Source organism: Microcebus murinus, chromosome 2 (assembly GCF_040939455.1).
Source record: "Microcebus murinus isolate Inina chromosome 2, M.murinus_Inina_mat1.0, whole genome shotgun sequence".
Lineage (NCBI taxonomy): Eukaryota > Metazoa > Chordata > Mammalia > Primates > Cheirogaleidae > Microcebus > Microcebus murinus.
This window is the reverse complement of record NC_134105.1, coordinates 69279662-69300049: the sequence shown is the minus strand read 5'-3', so window position 1 is coordinate 69300049 and position 20388 is coordinate 69279662. Positions and strand designations below refer to the sequence as shown.

The following is a 20388-nucleotide window of genomic DNA, read 5'->3' as shown; positions in this document are numbered from 1 at the left end:
TCCTTACTACTTTAGACTATTTTTCATTGAAAAATTATGGTCCTTTTTGAATACAACTTATGCAAAGATAAAGTATTAATTCATAATCATGAATAGAATGCAAGTAATTGTACTATAAAGACATTTGCTGCTATCTGTATATGAATATTTTTTAAATAGCTTGGATACATTTCAATTTGTTAATATACAGAATGAGTTTGTAGTACACTCTGAAAATGTTTCTTAAAAAGTTCACAAGTACAAATATACATCTTCTTTTTATATTAAAAATTAATGGATTGTTCAAAGAGAGGAAATAGTATACTCATTTCGATTTACATTTAGAAATTCAATTAGTATTAATTAACTCTAGTAATTAGGAAAGTTATAACTTTCATACATTCACTTTTATTTTACAGAGTTTTATAATAGACAATAAATGTTTACCAAATATGTATAACATTGAATTTTAGTTCTAATACAATTTCTAGTTTAAAATATAGATAAAATAACAGCTAATCCAAAAACTGCCAAACTGATTGCAGAACTATTGGTACCTAGAGCAGGGACACTGGGTTCCTGTGGAGGAATAAGCTTAGTTGCTAGTGCAATGTTAGAAATCTCTGAGGTGAGATTGGCTTCACCGATGGCTTGAATTGCAATATAGAATTTGGTGCCATTTTCTATTTTAGAATGTTCTGGTTTAAATTCAAAATTTTCTCTTGAGCCAGCTGCCTTAGGTATCAGACCAGAAGTATTTATTAAAGTAGCATTGTCAAAATCTTCTTGGTGGTTCAGAAAATGCTTACTTGTTCTTATAATGTATCTGTCAGCTGGAAAGCAAATAGATACTTCATGAATATTAAAATCACTAGGATGCCTTGCTGCCACCACACTGCCTTACATTTGGGAGCCTATCAGAAATGCACACTGGGTTTTAGATATAGAAATCCCATTATTCCATCTTCTTTGTTTTAAGGACAAATATGTAAATAGTTATTGTTTTTAATGTACAGTTAGTATATAAAATCCCAGAAAAATTTAATTCAAAATTATGTAGTGCTAAAAACCAAGAATCTAGATTTGTTTTTAGAAAGAGTAATGTAAGGAGCTGAATCCACTTTTTCATTTAGAACAAGGAACACAATAATGTTTCAGTATAGTGAAGACATTCAGTACCCCACATCTGTATTATTTCTCATTAAGCCGAAAGAAGGAATAATGGAAGATAAATAGAGTGTGAGAAAGGGATGAGAATAAAGAGTAAAAGGAAGCAGAGAGACTGGGATGTGTACTAGTAAAACACGTGCTCAGAAGCTAAGCAGACCTAGATTAGCACTCTAATTCTACTACTTTCTAGCTATGTAACAAAACAAAATTTATTTAACCTTTCTTATCTCTAGTTTTAATCTGTAAAATAGAGATTCAGTTATTCAATTCATTTAGCAAATATTTTTGCTCACCTACTATTCTAGTGGTGAGAATTATATATAATAATGCATGAAACATGTTTAACATACTTTAATGGGTGTTTACTAAATGTTTGAAATATTAACTATTATAACTGCTATTACTTTATTACTAGAAAGGAAAGGATGATGATGACATAAATGTTTCATTCTACACTGCTTTTAGAACTCTACCAGAGTCATCAATATAAAAATATATTCTCACATTCTGAAATGTGATAAACTGAGAAAACATCAAATGTCCTTTCTTGAAGTGAAAACTTTAATTTTTTCATGAAATGTTGAAGATATTTTGAGTGTGTGGGCTTTTTTTCAAACAAATTCAGGCCCTTTGCTTAATATTTAGTTTCTCCGTAAATAGGTCTTATCAATCCATTCTATTACTCTTCACAGAACTCTATGTTCCATTTAGTTGGGTCTATCTATCTATCTGTCTTTCTATCAGTCCCTGATTTTAATACAAATATTCCATTGTGAAATTTTGCTATCTTGACCTTGATCATATTATTTGGTTTCTTCTCTCCCTGCAATGCACCTCTCTTTCCCTGTATATGCAAATTTTACTCATTCTTCAAGGCCCACCAAGGCCCAATTTCATGAAGTCTTATTCAAGTATTTCATTCACCCTGATGACTCTTTTCCATGAACTCCAATTGCATGGAATGGAGTTTTCCAGATTGTTTTGTAGAAGTTCAATTTTTCATTCTGATTATATCCTATTATTCTTAAGGGTGAAGACTATGTGTTATACTCCTTTTGTATCACCCAGGGTACCTGGTACTGTGTTGGGCATGTATTTGATCTCCTTAATTACTTATTGGTCAACAATATAGTTAAGTTGATACCAAAAATGATGGAATTAGAGAATCATAAAATATTAGAATTATATCTACTTATTTTAATAATTCTAGGTCACCTAGTCTAATTTGCATATTTGACAAGTATAGAAATTGTATCCCAGAGAATTTAAGTGCTCCATTTGAGATATATAGAAGTTCATTCATTCTTTAAGATAATTGCTGCTGCATTACTTTTGTAATGCCTGTAGATAACATTTGATGGTTACTATTACCCCTTCCTATTTGTCACAGGAAAGAGGAAGATTAGATCCCATCTATTTTAGGCATTTTTGGTTATACATAGTGATTTTTTTTTCTCTCAGTGCCCATATATCATACATTATTCCTACTTTTAGTTCCTTTAATCAGCATGAGAGACTTTTATTATGAACCCAGTCTTGAACTGAAAGCTTGGTCTCTACTGAACTGATTTTAGAACCAAATATTTCATTAAGTAATTTCATCTGTGGCTTTTCAGTGGCAGTATTGGTATTTTTCACTTTTTAAAAATTCTATCATATGTTTAGGGGTCATAGTATGCAAAAATACTTTTCAACAGTGAAATAAAAAAGATATGTTTATGGTTATTTTGTGTTTCCTCTGCCTTTTGAATGATTTTCTGCTTGTATAATAATGATAAGAAGAAATACAGCTTTGAAAATGGTATAAAGTGAGTGAAAGATTAATAGGCATTTTATTTTGAGAGCATACAATGAGGGGTTTATTATAACCCAGGAGAATGAGTACTGAATACTTGCTGTTTTAGCACTGACAATTTCTGTGATATTATGTATATCTATATTCCATATTGCTTTCATTTTTCCACTTTATAGGGAAAATAGCAAGACTGGCTTTATCCTATAGTAATCTACTAGTCTACACAATATTGGAATATGATAGGCATTCAATAAATATTGATTGAATCTAGTGAAATTTAAAACAAAGATAGAAGTAATTTAAGATTTCTGGAATTAGGGCAGTTTATTATTTATTATTAGGAACTTTGAATAAAGGAGATATTTGGGGCTTGAACCTTATTCAAACACCATGAACAAACCTCTCAAACAAATTAGTTTCTCTGCACATTTTCCTGTGGGTCACCTTCACCTAACTTGGCTAATTACTATCATTCTTCACCACTCAGGTCAGGGATAGTCTCCCCGGGGAAGCCTTTTAAGATATACCCTGTGCCCTCAATACTCAAGTAAAGAGGTTTGTGGCCTACCCATGGGCTGCTATATGATTCTGTTTACAACAACATATTTTATTACACTGTTTGAATTTATGTTTACCTGTGTATCTTCTGTACTCAATTGACTGTTGAGAGTAAGAATTATTTCTTAGGAACATAATAGTGTGAACACTCAACAGAAGGTTAATAAATGAATGAAATTGTGCAAGTATAGAAATGCTTCAAAACTTTTTCCTTGGGAGGGAGAAAAGAACGCACAGAAAGCATCGGGGGAGTGAGTGAAACTTCTTTTGTATTTACAGCCGCTCCCCTCCCCATCACACACATCACCGCCTGAGTGAGCCCCACCCGCCCAGAAAAATTGTCTTTCATGACACTGGTCCCTGGTGTCAAAAAGGTTAGGGACCAATGTTTTAGTATATTTTAAAACATAATCTCAAACTTACCTTTTCCTTTATCGAGGACCTTGCCAGGGGCGGTCCATGAAAGTTGAATATGATCGCTTCTAAACTTAGCCTCAAGGTCTGTAATTTTGCCAGGTGGGAACACAGCAGTATGATCACCATTGGGAGGCGCTCCTGATACAGTAAATGACCCTCCGGAGCTTACTCTACTGAAGTTTTTTACTTCAGCTTCTGCCATGTCATCTTTGACTTCAGGTCTGGGTGGGTTCAGTGTAATTTTACCTACCAAAAAAAACTGTTATCACTTTTCATATTGTCATGTCTATTCTTTAGCTTGTAAGCTGATCTTGAAGCTGTATAGGGTTAATATTGATGCAAACATTGAAAAAGTAACAGCTTTTAGTGAAAAAAAATCTTGTTTTATTTATGTCATTTTAAAATTCATGAGGAGGCATTATGCTATGTTCAAACTATCTTTTAACCTTTCCATAGATACTATTTGATGCAAATTCTTTGAGGACCAGGATTGTGTTTTATTTACCTTTGTAGCTCTAGCATCTAGCACGGTGCTTGCAATATGGCAGGTGCTCAGTAACTTTTTTTCTCAGTGTAAATCAAATGAACTGAGGAGGATGTGATCAAAACATGTAGAAACAAAGGTCTATTCTAGATCCACTAATACGAATATGATTTTGAAATATACAGATAATTATATCATTATATACTTGTGTTTTTCTTAGGACATTATATTTTCAATGTTTGCCGTATGCAATTTACCTAAACAACAGACACATTTCTATTTTAATGCTACTTACCATTTTCAACATAGCCTGGTATATACAGAGCTTTGTTTTGTCGTTGTCTTAAACTTAGCCTAGCTGCATTTTTTCTTGCCTGGGCGTGTACTTTTAAACTGTATCTACCATTTCCATGGTACTCTGTAAAATACCTTGAGTAGATGCCATCATTCTTGACAGTATCAGCACCTTGATATTGAAATGTAATAATTAGTTATCCAGTAAAATAAAAATGACAATCGTAACTATTTATGGGCACTGGTGATGTCAACAATTTGGGAGATAGTATAGCACAGAGTTTTAATTACGTGAACCGTGGAATCAAACAGTTTTGGCTTGGCCACTTGCTAACTCTGTGTGTGATTTTGGAAAAGTCTGATTCGTGGTAGGCATTCAATAAATATTAGTTGTTACTATTATTATTATTTCATAAAAAAAGCTTATCAAAATAAGGAAAATATAACTGAACTGGAGAAAGCACATGTGGAACACTGACATTAATGAAAATTGTGAAAAACTGTCCATTTTTTCACAGGAAAAGTAAAGTTCTTCATAAAATTTAAAAAAGATAAATGTGCTTGTGGCTATGACTTGTCAAGATAAGTAAGTAAAAAATTTTAAAAACATTAAAATTAAATTTAATTTACTTTAAAGTATGATTCATTAGCAAACCCAGGAAATATTGACTTCTAGGTCATGGAACTATAGGAGGATTTTAAGTTTAGTGGAAGTCAATGCAGATTCTTATTACCTGCACCATTGTCCCAGAGCTCCAATGTTACTTGATGTCCATCTTCAGTTTCTATAATAGCTGTTACATTGATTCCCAGAACAGGCAAAAATCCTTGACTAACTCGTGCATAAACAATCATTGGGCTAGGGTAATGAGCTGTATTTTGACTCATGTGAGCAGTTGTAATTATTGGGACTGTGGTGGGGCTTCTTGCTCGAGTGGTCATTGTCACCGTTAGCAATTGAGATTTGGCATGCTTATTTAGAAGACTGTAAATCCAAGTGCCTGTCTGAAAATCAAAAATATCTATTTGAGGGCTTTGGTAATATTTTCCTACTCCTTGTTTGGAATATAAAATTATTTAGAAATTTCAGCACAGTAATAATATTGATTTTTAATGTCTGATTTTACAAACTAGTAAATAGTATGGATATGAATCCCTAATTATTTTGACTTCTATTTTATGCCAGATGATCTGTCATTGTTTTAATATTGACAGTGTTATTTTCATCTTTTAAAAATAGAAATTGATTAACAAAGCATAGAGAAAAAGAATAGACCTACCTCTGCAATACCTGGTATCTGAAGACGGGCAGATCGAAAATTTAGTTGATCTTCTTTGAAATCTGAGGTATTATATTTTTTTCCTTTTGGATCTTGAAGAAGAATTTCTGGCTTTTGTATTGTCCATGTGACAACAAAGAAAGTATCATTTCCAACTGTATTATCCACAGGCACTGTACCATTTATCCATTTCTTCCCTGTAATATTCAAGGCTCTACTTTCCAACTGTTGTATAAATAAAAATACCAAACACATAAAATCCATTTGCTTTTTATTTTATTTTTTTATTTCGGCATATTATGGGGGTACAAATTTTAAGGTTTCAATAAATGCCCTTTCCCCTCCTCCCCCCACAAGTCTGAGTCTCCAGCATGACCATCCCCCAGATGGTGCACATCTCACTCATTATGTATGTATATACCCGCCTCCTCCCCTTCCTACTTGCTCAATACCCTATTACTGTAGTACCTATGTGTCCACTTAGGTGCTGCTCAGTTAATACCAGTTTGCTGGTGAGTATATGTGGTGCTTGTTTTTCCATTCTTGGGATACTTCACTTAGTAGTATGGGTTCCAGCTCTAACCAGGAAAATATAAGATGTGCTATATCACCATTGTTTCTTAGAGCTGAATAGTACTCCATGGTATACATATACCACATTTTATTAATCCATTCTTGGATTGATGGCCACTTGGGCTGTTTCCACAGCCTTGCAGTTATGAATTGTGCTGCTATAAACATTCGAGTGCAGGAATCCATTTGCTTTTATAGGGTAATAGAATTTCTAAGTTTAGTTAGTTTAGAGTTTAGAGTAATTTTAAATTTGTTTTTAAATTTTCAATTAAAATAATTGAATTATTTTAAAGAACTTTCCAAATAAAAAGCATACATAATTATAAAGAATAGAAGAATTCAGAAGAAAAGGTAGCTGTGTCATGGAAAAACAAATTCAGTAAGGATGTTTTTTCTTCTGCATACCTGAAATATTTTTAGGCAAAAGAGTTATTTATTAGAGAAAGAAGAGTTAACAAGTAGGATAATAGAAATTTATGATAACTGTGAGAAAACAAAGAATTTTTTTGATATACTGACCTGAAGAGCTTGCTGAGAGATGTCACCGCTTCTAGATGAAATTCTGCTGAAAGCATCAGTAAGTCCATTTATGTCTTCATTGGCAAAAAACTGATGTCCTCCTAAAATGGAAGTTTAAATGGGAAAATTACATTTGCTATAGGGCTGTCATCAGTATGCTTTAAAATCTATTTTAAAATTTCTTTTTAAACTTTCAAAGGATGAATTTCCCAAAATCTTATGAACTTTCAGTATATCAGCATCCCAGATGTAATCCTATTAACTAAAATCTTGTTCGAAATAAGTCAGAGAAGAATGAAAGGAAATTCTAAAAAACAGCCCAAATGTTATCTTTTTTATGTCAGTCAATCATCAAATGTAAGTCCTTCGACATTACTAAAACTGGTCTAAGAACTAAATAATGTTATAAAAATGAGATTTAAGATAGTTCTTCTGAGCCAGGACTTAGCATAAGGTAAAAATAGATTAAGTACAGAAAATAAATAATATAGAAATTAATGAAGAGAAAGATTAGTTGAGTGTAAGGAGTTAGGAAAAAATAGATTGCAGAAAGCAAGTATTAACACAAGTGACTGCTGCTGCAAATGCAGCCATCGATACATATTTATTGAATTAATAAGTGGCAGAGAGATCAGCTGGAAGGTTATTGAAGCAACCTAGGCAAGAGTTGTGGATTATAATAGTAGTGGTAGTAGGACTGGATAGAAAGGGGAAATACAGAAATATTCCAAACTAAGATTTAACAAGATTTGGTGAGGCAGGAAGCAGGGTGGGATGATGGAAAGATCTCTGAATTGGTAATTAGGACTCTATGGCCTTGGGCAAATCATTTGTACTGTCTAGGTTTCCATTTCTTCATCTATAAAAGAGGGATGTCTAAATCTCTACTGTGGGATTGATGTCTAAATATCTACTGTGGGATTGAGTGGTAGTTTGGAATTGAGCAATAATTTTGGACTTACAGTTGAGTAATCATAGAGAAAGAAGTTTCTTTTTAGTGATCTTGGCAGAAAGTGGGGGAGGCATGAATGAGGACAGCAAATGTTGAATACATTAGAAGAAGCTAGTATATGAAGAAGTGGAGGAGGGGGGAAAATTAGTTTTTAGGATAAATTCTTTTTAGCAGTTTTATAGTTTAAGGAGAAAAAGCCCCTGGAATGGGAGAGACTAGAAATTTATTTTCTATCCAAACTATATTCCAAAGGGTTACCTGTCATATTTGACAGAGTCTCTAGTTCTTTGGCAGCAGACGGTCCCAGAGCAATGGTGTGAATGATTGCACCACTTTGTTTTACCTCTTCAAAGCATGAGCTTATTTGATTGTCTTCCCCATCTGTTAGTAATATGATTTCAGAACCAGAAGTACTCTGGTTACTTTGGGTAATTACCTGATAGTGAGAAGGCAGGTTATTAATTACAAAATGCCATATCTTAATATATTTAAAACAAGAATGACCCTGTTCTTTAGTTTTGGAAAAATCTTTAGTCCTTTGCATCAGAGTAAGCAAAAGGAGAGTTCTTGCATTGTCCTTTTAGGCTGAGTTGGCATATGGAAATGAGTGTAATTTATAGTGGTCTTGTAGGTTTTCAAAGCTTGAATATTATAACTTCTAATCCTTTCAGGTATACTCTTGCTACCCAAGAGAGAACAAATAAAGCACTTAGATCAATGCCTGGAACTTAGTAAGTGCTCAGTGAATATTAGCTATTGTCATTGTTATTATTATCCCAGGGCATACTTGGGTGGAGGCAAGTGACCCAGACAGTTCTGGAAGACTGTAGACTAGATAGCTTTGGACAATCATGACCAAAAGTGGGTGTGCAAGGTTAAAGGATGCGTTATATGTTTTTTAATGCATTTTATTTGATTACTGCTGGAGAATCTCAGGACTTCCTGGAAAAAAACTTTGACTTGCCACGAAGAAGAAAGTTTATAAGTTTGCCAATTCCTACAAATACCTTTTTCTTTTCATCTTTTCCTGACTTCTACCAACAGTATTGGCTAAGAGCTTTGGCATTAGATACCTTGAAAGTAAATTCCAACTCTTTCATTTGCTAACTAGAATAGCTAGTGATTAGTTTTTCAAGATTATATATGAAAGTATATACACATATATTATATAGTATATAATAGAGTTTTATAGATAGCTTAATGATTAAATATATGGTCTTTGGAATCAGAATGACCAAATGTTGAATCGTACCTCTGCCAATTGTTGACTACACGATCTTGAGAAAGATTTAATTACTCTGAACCTCCATTTCCTTATGTGCAAAATGGGCATAATGATATTACCCAATTCACAAAGTAATAGTAAGGAAAAAATAAGATCATGCATGCATGTAAGCATTTAGCATGGGCAATAATGTGGTATATAGTCAATAAATGTTAGCTATTATTTTAATAATTTTTTAAGTAAAATGCTTATATACTGATATGGCTTATTATGTAAATAATTAAGAGCTGTCTATATCTCTGAATAGGATTTGACATAATCTATTCAGCAATAGATGTTGTGGTCAAAATATAAGATATATATCAAAATATATTTTAAAAATTTATGAACTAATATGTGCTAACATTCTGATGTATTCCCAATGTACAGTACTTGTCATATTTTAGAAGTGAATAGATATGTATAAAAAGAATTATGATTATTATAGTAACCTTTCTTAACCATTTACTTATCTTACATAACTTCCACAATTAAATGAGATAGGTACTATTATTAATAATACATTACCTTGGTTGGGGAAATGGACTTTGTGAGTGAGTTACTTACTCAAGATCATTTAGCTAATCAAAATTAGAGCCAGGATCCCAGGTTTGTCTACATCCAGAGCCTGCCTTCTTCTTTAAACCAATATGTTTTATGACAAATAGACACCAGGAGGAAAGTTAACAGATGATTTTAATCAATGGCCAGGATAAGAGTAGCAATCTCCATTTTAAGGCAAAGAGAGGATCAGTGAAGAAAGTAGTTTTCTGTTTTTGTGACTTAAAGCATGACAATAAATAGGCTTAAATGAAGGCTAATTTAGGTTGGAAGGAATTCAAATGAGTACAGGAGGCAGGTGGGAATAGTGCTCAAAACCCCAAATGAACCCAATTTTTTGAGTTCATAATTTTGATTTAATTAAACTTCTGCCTATGTTTGTTGGGTGTGGTACTATACTGCTTGAGGGGCTGCCTCTGTCCTTGTGATTTTTAAATGTCAATTTAACTTGATGAATGGGGCCTTTCTTTATTCATAATATAGACATGTTATTAATTTTTCTCTTCCACAGTCCCCTCAGTGGTATTATTTTCTCTCACTGAAGCTCAGACTGTGGGAGTATTAGAGAAATGAGGAGCTCCTCAATAAAATCATGATGATTGTGTGCACACTGGATTTTTCTTTGCTTACTTAACCACTCCACAGTGCAACTTAGTACCTCTGGAATAAGTCAGTTGAACAACCACACTCAGAGAGGGTCTAGCTTAAACAATAGATAAGTGGGAGAGGCTATATTTTTCTTCCCATAAATGATTTACCTTGATCAGGTCACAGCATTATTAAATGAGGGACCCATGAACTCATGGCCCTTGTTCAAAGGTAATTGGATGAAATTAAAAGCAATAGTAAATAGCAAATGATACTTTAAAAAGTTTTTATTTTACCTGGAATCCTGCTTTGAGTCCATCGCAAATCGAAGTTCCACCACTAGCTACTTGAGGCAGGTTTGCAGTGATACTTTGGTAAGTGTTATCATCAGTTATTTTTGTAAGATTATTTTGGATTTTAGCAGAACTGTCAAATGTGACCATCCCGACCAAGGATTCCTTTTCAATAATTTGAATCAAGTACAGTTCTGCCGCTTGATTCATTCGAAAGAGACGGTCTTCCTGTAAGAAAAGGATGTATGAACAACTCCTGAGACTCTCCAAGTCTTGACAGATTAATAACAGATTCATGGGCCATAGATCATAATAATAATTAATTGATATATTTTGAAATTTAACTTCATTTTATTTAAAAAGTTGGAGAAAATCTTAAAGAACCAGTTATGTTACACTTGGAAAAGCTTTAAAAATCTATACCTTTTTATTTAACAGTTTTTATTCATGAATTTTTCCTAAAGAAATAATTTAAAAAATGCATACAAAGATGTTCATTGCAACACTCTTTTATTATTAAGTTGAAAATTTCCAAATGTTCAACAATAAGGGATTATTTGACTAAATTATGGTATGTGAATGTGATAAGGCCATTAAAATTACATCATGTAATCATTTTTTACATGGAGAGTATTTAAGGTATATGAAGTAAAAAAAATCAGATTATAAAGCATTATATAAAATTTAATCACATTTTGAGGAAGAAAAAGAACTACATTAGTTAAAAAAAAGACTGAAATGATACATGTTCAATGGCAGAGTTATAGATGATTTTCATTTTTTCTTTTTGTTCAGTTATAATTTTTCTAGTTAGTTACAACTAAAAGTTAAGGAGTAAAATTGTTCATAATCCAATAATCTTAATATAACAACATTTTTATTTTAGCATATTATCTGCTAGTGCTTATTTATATAAAATCATTATACCAAAATTTATTAGAACATAAATACATATGTATGTTAGTAGCTTACTAGAACTAAACCTAAGATTAAGTTCATATTTCTATTAGCTTAAAGACTTAATTTAAGAGAGCAAAAAACTGTCTTACTGTGTGCATGCTTCCAGATTTATCAAGTACTAAACAGACTACTCGCTGTTTGGACTTGAGCAATGAAATTGTAGGATGAGGTGGTAGATTCGTTCCTCTCATGGGAGATACATTCCGAAAATCATGAGAATCCATGATTACATCCCAGGTGCTTTTGTGATCGCACATTTTGTTTTGTAGGTTTGGAGCGTCTTTATTGTGTGTTTCTGCTGTACAAAATTTAATTACCTGAAAAAAATCAATTAGAAGACAAGATTACAATAACTTGTGAGCAGTTAACTGCCATATTTGTCCTTCACAGAGTGTATCACCTGACAATTAAAAATTACCTCATAGCCTAACATTCTGACGTCTGTTTTGCATGCTTGAATGGAGCAGAAGCAGTAAAACTATCAATTGGTACCCGTGTTTTTTAACAGATAGATCATGTTAGTGGGGGTTGATAGCAGCTGTCATGACAGCTTAAAATAATTTCTTTCTTTTCTAGACTCTTGGAGAGCTCAGGCCCCTTGAATTAAGTTTAAGGAAAAACGACAGGTTTGTGGTAATTTTTAGCTGCCCCCTAAAAGTGTAGTAGAGAAAGTGGCTTTCTTTAATTGTCTGGTTTGTTCCACATCTTCATAGTAGATCAAAAAACTTGAAGATAGATATTCTACAATGTGGATTATTATTGGCTGTGGTAAATTTTGATGTAAATAAAATAATACTATTATGGAAGGGTAGGGAGAAAATGAGGACATGTAATTATTTCTCTTTTAGTGGCAAGTAGTAAATGGTATCCAATAATTCTTCCAATGAATATTTCATTACTAACAAATCTATGAATATTCTCCAAGTTTTGACAATGTAGTAACTTGGAAAAATGTCATAAACTAGGGAAGAATTCAAAAAGAATTCATCTTGCTATAAGCCTCAGCTTATAAGAAATATCTTTAGTAGTCTCATTTCATTATTTTTTTCATGTAATTAGTTTAATGCTCTCCCAATGCCAAGTCTTTAGATATAAGCTCAGATGTAGAAGAACTTAAATTATTAAATTTGTATATTTTTGATCTAAGTGTTAACAGTTTTTTATGTGGCTCTGGTTTACATCTTCCAAATGGGGTTATATTGGATGGGAGAAAAATATAGTTTTCAATCAAAGCAGTAATTGATTGGTGACCCTCTTGCTGATATGAAATGCTTATGGAACCTGATCCCTCTTTCCCCTACTACTGCCACTGCCTCTATTCAGGTTTCTTAACCTACCTGCTGCCATGGCCTTCCAAACTGGTCTCCCTGATTCCACTATTATCCAACTCCATCCTATCCTTCACAATTAGGATAACCTTCCTGAAAGAATTAAGCTAATCACATCACCAGTCTAAAGCTGAGAGGATATAAAATCCACACTTTTAGCTTTGTAGGTCCCCATTTCTTGTTTTTCGTTTTTTGTTTTTTTGAGACAGAGTCTCACTCTGTTGCCTGGGCTAGAGTGCCATGGCATCAGCCTAGCTCCCAGCAACCTCAAACTCCTGGGCTCAAGCAATCCTATTGCCTCAGCTTCCCAAGTAGCTGGTACTAGAGGCATGTGCCACCATGCCCAGCTAATTTTTCTGTCTTTAGTAGAGATGGGATCTCACTTTTGCTCAGGCTGGTCTTGAACTCCTGACCTCAAGAGATCCTCCTGCCTTGGCCTCCCAGAGTGCTATGATTATAGGCGTGAGTCAACATGTCTGGCCCCCAATTCTTGTTTCAACCTCATTTCCTGCCTCTTGCTCACCATGGGTCCTTTGCTTCTAGCACATTGAGTTTCTTTCTATCCTTAGAATATGCCAGAAACTTTTATTACGGACTTTGCTAACCCAGATGGTAATTTTGTGCAAATTAGAAAAAGGCACCACTTTCTCAAGTTCCTTTACTGCTGTATGCCTGCAAATTGTTCTAATAAATGCTGAAATCTTTAATGACCATGATGCAAATAATTTAGGCAATGTTAAACTTGCACAATCATGCATGGTATCCCTGCCTTACTCCAGACTTTGCTTTTGTAAATCTGTTTCTTTGTATAAAATACCCTTTCCCTTCCTGCTTTGGCAAATTCATATTCATTTTTTCTCAAATCCCAGCTCAAAACCTGTCTCTTTGGAAAACGTTTTTGCCGGCCTCATAGAACTTGGTCCATATCTCTATATCTGTTCTTCATTTGTATTATGTCATATATATTTTTTTCTTGTATCTGTACCTTTCTTGCTAAACTGAGTTTCTCAAGAACAGTTTATCTTTGATTATTTCTGTGTTTCCAGTTCCCAACATAGTGATGAGCATGAAGTAGGAATAATGAAGATTAAAGGAAGGAAATAATGGATTTAAATATTCAACATTTCAGATCATATCTCTCCTGGATCTAAGCTGATGCCTTGGATACAGATGCTATGCAATATATTTAATTTATGTTATGATAATTAGAAGTTAGCATTATTCTGGACAAGACTCACGGTTAAAGTACAGTATTTATCTCTGAGTCATGGCTTACATAATTAGTTGCCCTTGATATTTCAGCAACATAATCTTCTTCATTATTATTTATGTTCCAGATAAAGAGCATGAGTTATCTCCTTATAGTCAAATGCTTTTGGAATTTATAGTTTGGGACAGACAGTACATACAGTATTGTGATTATCCTCTTGTGTCACATGATTTGATATCTATTTGGATACTGAGCTCTTTGACCAGCCTTTGTTGTTCCAGATGCAGCAGGTTAAAGTTCCTAAGTCATGTGTTAAATTTTTCCAGGAGGGAGCTTTATTTGTCTGGAAAACAATTTCTACAGAAATATCTACCTTGAGTTAGCTTAAGAGATTTAGAAGGAAATATCAAGTCTATATTTTTATCAAGTCTTTCATCATTAATGCCCTAGGCTCCAAAAGAATTTTAAATTTTGTAAGAGATGATAGGCCTATGGAAGTATTTGTTAGTAGTGATTTGTTATATGAAAAATTTGCTTCTTTTAAGAAAGTTAGTCTTACTATATAGAGGTAGTATATTTTATTTTGTTGTTTTTGATAACTTTGATATGTTTCATATTTTAAAATATTTTTTACATGTTTAGAAACTATTATTATGTAATTACAATAATTATAGTATGTTTGCATTAATTAAGGTTGGGCTTACCCAGGGAAAGAGAGCACTGGCTATTTTCCAAATATTTTCCAAATTTTAAAAATTTAAAGTTTATTTTGTACTCACTTTGTGCTAAATACTGTGGTAATACTTTATATTAGCTTTTGTTAACCTAACACCAATGACAATGTGAAGTAGGTATCATAATTTCCATTTAAAAGGTAAGAAAACTAAATTTCAGATTTAGCAGTTTGCTCACAGTGATAAAGCTTGAAAATGACAGGCACATTTTCAATTGCAAGTCTATCTGACTTCAAGGTACTTGTTCTTATTCACTGAGGTTTATATTAATATATAGTTAAACTAGATATTTCAGGTCAAACATTAGCTTTGGAGCATTTACTGTGTTATTATTATTTAATTGGCTAGACACATTGGTACTTGTGAATTTTTTCCTTAAGTTTGTTCTGCGGAGACAGTCATATGTGTTTTCACAATATCACTTTGCAGTAGCTTGGTGTGCTGTAGTGTTAAGATAATGGAAAATCTAGAATGTCAGTCCTTTCCAAAGCCACATTATAAATTACATTAGAAAAGTAGTATGGCTAACACTTAGGAAAGGAATTAAAAGTAAGATTGTAGCTCTATATACAAGTCCACAGAAATCAATGGGGGAAGGGATGTTCTAAGAGTTTATTGTTTGACTCTAATGAGAAGGGTACAGTGCTACACATCTAAAGAAAAGATAGGTTAACAAGAAAGAATGGGATAATATCCAGACATACCCTGACATGGACTGGAGAAAATGGCCTTAAATTAATTGCCTGAGTAATTTCCTTCCTTTCTATTGGTACACATACTTTCATAATAGAAAATCTAGCTTCCCTAATTAAGTTTTTCCTAAGGGTTCCCTTTGATACTTACAAAATCTCAAAATAGAAGGTACTTACAGACTCTAGATTTTGCATAAACATTATGGATTCCTTTGCAGTCTGGGACTTGTTTGGGATAAATGTACATTTTGCTTCATACAACCCTGTCTGTGAGTCACGTCGGCATGGCCTTGTTATACAGCTGCCCCCACTGCATTCCTTGAAAACCACATTAGTACCAGTAATATGAGTGGAACATCTATGATGAAAGAATTAGATTTCACATATATACATATATATGAAGACTAGGCAAATCATGAATAAAGACCATCATCCTAAAATCTTTCCCTCACCCTCAACTGCTATATATCATGTAACAAGCATTACATTTTGACAGAAGTAGGCGTAATGTTCTACTTCTACTTACCATCGATTTCAGTAAGAACAAAGTTGTAAGTTTATATTTTTTAGACATTCATTGCTCATTAGTGTGATCAATAAATCTATTATCCTTGTGACTTTGAGCTAAAAATGATAGTATCTAACTCACAGGGATGTTGTGAGGATCAAATGAGTTAAGAGATACAGAGGAATTGCTTCTTGGCAGGGAAGTAAGAGTCAACATTATGCTTACAATCCTCTTAAATTTCCGTATGTGGTATACACAGTTTTATATTTACGGCATTTTGCAATTTACATTTTGAGAACTACTTAGTTAGGCCAAAGGAAGAAATAAAAATAAACCTTGCATGGAAATGCTTGTGCATTAAAATCATTTGGTCTTTGGATAAATATGATTTGTCAAGTCCCTGGCAGGGAATGGGGGACAGAGTATGAGTAAAAGATTCAAAAGAGTTTGTGTTTATATTCAGGATTTACTTCCATTCTGTGTTAATATTAAACTTTACAACATTAATCTACTTTAATAAATTTTTTTTGTATTGCAAGGATTAAGGGAGACAGTGAGTTATATCTTCCAAGAGATTTAGTTCCAGAGTAAGCCTGAAAGTTAAACTTACATATGATGAAACTTCACTGCCTCAAAGTACTTGGCACACAATAGGAGCTCAGTAAATGCTTACATACTTGTCTTCACTAATATATTTCTTTTTAAGACCAATTATAAGGAAACTCATTCATTTTTTATTAATTTATCAAAAATTTTTGTTTGATACATTCTTTGTTTAGCTTTTAATTTATTCCAGCCCCAAGGCCAAGGGGTTAAAAAATATCACTGTCCTCAAGAATCTTAAATTCTATTGGAGAAAATAAAGTTACATAGACAGTTGCTGCCCAGTGCTTTAAGTGTGAGAAAAGCCCACACATGTTGCTGTGGAAGCACTCCCAGGGCTATCTAACCCCAAATGGAGGGAGAGAAAAGACATTTGGGGAAGAAATATTTAAACTGAGTCTTGGAAGATGAACAGGTGTTACTGGGTTAGGGAGGAGTTGTGTGGGATGAGGGTGGGAGGAATAAGCATCCCAGGCTGACAGCCCAGTCTGTGTGAAAGACCCAAGGCTCAAGCAAACAACACAAAGGAGATGGGGAGATGCATTTTTCTATCAGCTCTCTTTGCTCTAAAACGATTTTTAATCTCAAAGACTTATTTCTTGCTACATTGTTGCTTTAACAGTCTCTAAATATTCCATGTGCTTGGTATTTTTAACTTAGAGGTTTAAACATCTCATCTATTCATAAATAGGACCTGTCTGTATCCACCCAGAATTATATTTCTTAAAAAATCAATTTACTCACTTATCCTTTTCAGAAATACTTTTTCTTTAAGATCAAGATTATATAAAAAGTGTAATATATATTTACCACGAAGGTCTAGCAGCTTTACTGATTTCAGTGAAACAGATTTACATTAAAAAGTTATGAATTAAGCAGAGCAAAAGAGGTATCTCAGATATCTTGGAGTTTAGGCTACAGCTTTTTCCTTTCTCCTCTGCCCTTAACATATTTTAGCACCATCCCTGTGAATATTGAAATGATTTCCAATTCCTGATCGATTTTGTGGAATCCCCAGAATTAATTGGACTCAATAGGGCAGGTTGGATATTGCAATTAACTGTACAACCACTTGAGATAGACTTTGTTAGCCTAGTACAGAAAATTAAAGAGGCATGAGTGAAAAGTTTTGAAAATAGATTGGTTCAGTACAATGATACCTTGTTGCTTCAATAGTGTTCTTTTCAGAAATATAGAATGGCCGGTCCATGTTATACTCATCAAATACTCCCCACCGGAGATGGGCCCACTCATGGACAAATACTCTGCCTATAAGAGAATATTGCAGCTTAAAAATTTATACTTACAATATTTGAAGACAGTTTCCTTATATTTTAAGTCTCCCTGCCCCATCTCCCCAACCTAACTGAGTCAAGGAACTCCAGATATCAATGTCTTTCATTAGACCAAAGAAGTTGAAATGTGTTAAATTTCAACTTAAATAATAAATAATACATTTTTTTATTTTTTATTATTATTTTATTATTAAACACTCATGCACGTTTTATTATTAAACACTCATGCACAAAAATAAATATAATTAAGTTGAACATAATTAGCATATTTCCAAATAAAGGTAATACTTAATACCTATTTTTCTCCTCTTAAATCTTTAAAATACCATTAATCACAGTGTTGCTTTTATTTCCACTGGAAAAAAAAATAGAATATAAAATAGATAGTCCTACCTCGGGGCCCATACATAGGCAAATTATTAGTCAGCAAGAAGTTTGGGGTAAAATGTATATATTGTCCTTTTTCTCCACATTGTCCATATTGAAGTGTATAGGGATCATCTCCATATTTCAGATAAGGATTAGCAATTATGACATCTGCCTAAAATAGCAAATGAACAAATGAACAAAAACAAATTCCAAGAGCAATAGAAACAAGGGATTTTAGAAACAAGAACTTTTTCTATATATATTATGAAAAGTTATACTATTGATTTAATTACTCAATTAGTGATTAGGAATTACTAAAAAAATTACAAGTATTTATTTTTAAGGGCACAGGAAGAACGAAGTAGTTTAGGAGCTAGATTAAATAACCTACCTGGTCATATGATTCTTGTTTTGGCATTAAGTACTCAGATTTTGACTTCCAGGTCATTGGAATTAAAATCTTTACATTCCTGAAATAAGCTCTTCGTTGGGTGGCATGAAACAGGTAAGTAGAAGCTTCAGTTACCATTTCCTGACAAAATTAAAAATACCTTGTGGTAACAATTTCATAGTGAAATGAACGTAAAGATATATACACACACACAAACTATATATATATACATACACACACACATATACAAACTATATACATACTACACATATATACAAACTATATATATACACACACACATACACACACACGACCTAGAAGAAGTAAATCTAAGCTTCCTTTCCCCAAACATTGCGGCAAAGACTAACTGTAAAACAGATTGAATTTTACTACATCTCTTCAGTTTATGAACTCCTCAGTTTCATATGCTCAAAAATCAACTTTCTATTTTTTACCTGTCCAGGCCTGCAATCAGCATTATGGGTTGGAGATGGGAATGAGGATGCCCAGTGAGTTATAAAGGTGATTGAGACTGAGACCCTGTTGTGGGCAAGTTGCTTATTTAGTCAGAGATGCTTATGAGTTGTTTAGATAAATTGGGAGTTTAAAGTTTGGTAGATTATTATATTTGACATTAGTTGAAAAAAATTTTGTTAGATTTATTTTGAGTTATCTTCTTATATGGAATGTGTTCATAAAAGGCAAAGTTTTACCTAGAATTAATTAAAATAAAAATATATAGGTCTTATTGGCTTGAGATCCCAGTTTTGCTACTTATAGTAAGACCATACAAATCATTTAACTTCCCTCATAATACCCTGTTCTTGATCACCTCACAGGGATATTGGGAAGATTAAAGAAGATAGTATATATTAAAGTGCCATATATTAGGTGTATTTTATTATACTGACTAATATAAATAAAATTAGGAAGATAAATCAACTTTAAATATGTAATATATTCTTTAATATAAAACACATATAATTTTAAAATTTTTCCAGAGTTGAATAAATATGAACAACTGAAAAATTGTATCAGATAATGAACCCCTAGGGCTTAAAAGTAGATTAGTAATTTGAACTTTATAAAAGTAACTTTAAAAGATAAAATTTGAGAATAATTTTCCATTCATTCTAAAGTATTTCTGTTAGCTTATCTAATTGAAAAAATATTAGTAGTTTAGACCTTTAATAATTCATTAGTGGGAGGCCTAATAGTATTAATAATAATCAAAATATTCTTCAACTAAGCAGATATTAATCTTGATAGTTTAGATAAATGCTATATACATGATGAATACTGTCAAACAATTTTGGAAAGTTATAACTCTCTGTGAGTATATGTACCTAGGCAACATGAACTGAAAATACTTAGTGAAATAAAAACATATGGATAATAAAACTTTCTCTTACCTTTATGTTTTGAATAAGTTTTTCATCTTCTGGTACACTGGGGTTAATTGCAATGACAATGCCATCATAGCCGTTATTACTAAAACTCACCATTGAGCTCTTCACTCTAGGCAAGAGATGCAAGGCTAAGAACAGAATAACATTCACACTGAACCCCAT

The 20388-nt window shown here is 32.9% G+C and overlaps 1 protein-coding gene across 1 annotated transcript; it reads right to left on the bottom strand.

Moving 5' to 3' along the window:
• Window positions 1-471: 471 nt before the first annotated feature.
• On the bottom strand, window positions 472-20388 carry LOC105861760 (calcium-activated chloride channel regulator 1-like). The gene is made up of 14 exons (XM_076010889.1): window positions 20230-20388; window positions 18818-18958; window positions 18451-18598; window positions 17923-18031; window positions 15829-16009; window positions 11777-12004; window positions 10731-10955; window positions 8280-8457; window positions 7070-7170; window positions 5978-6202; window positions 5432-5702; window positions 4699-4869; window positions 3926-4165; window positions 472-812 (listed from the first exon to the last, which is right to left on the bottom strand). The coding sequence occupies exons 1-14, from the start codon at window positions 20386-20388 to the stop codon at window positions 472-474; spliced, it is 2718 nt and encodes a 905-aa protein (XP_075867004.1).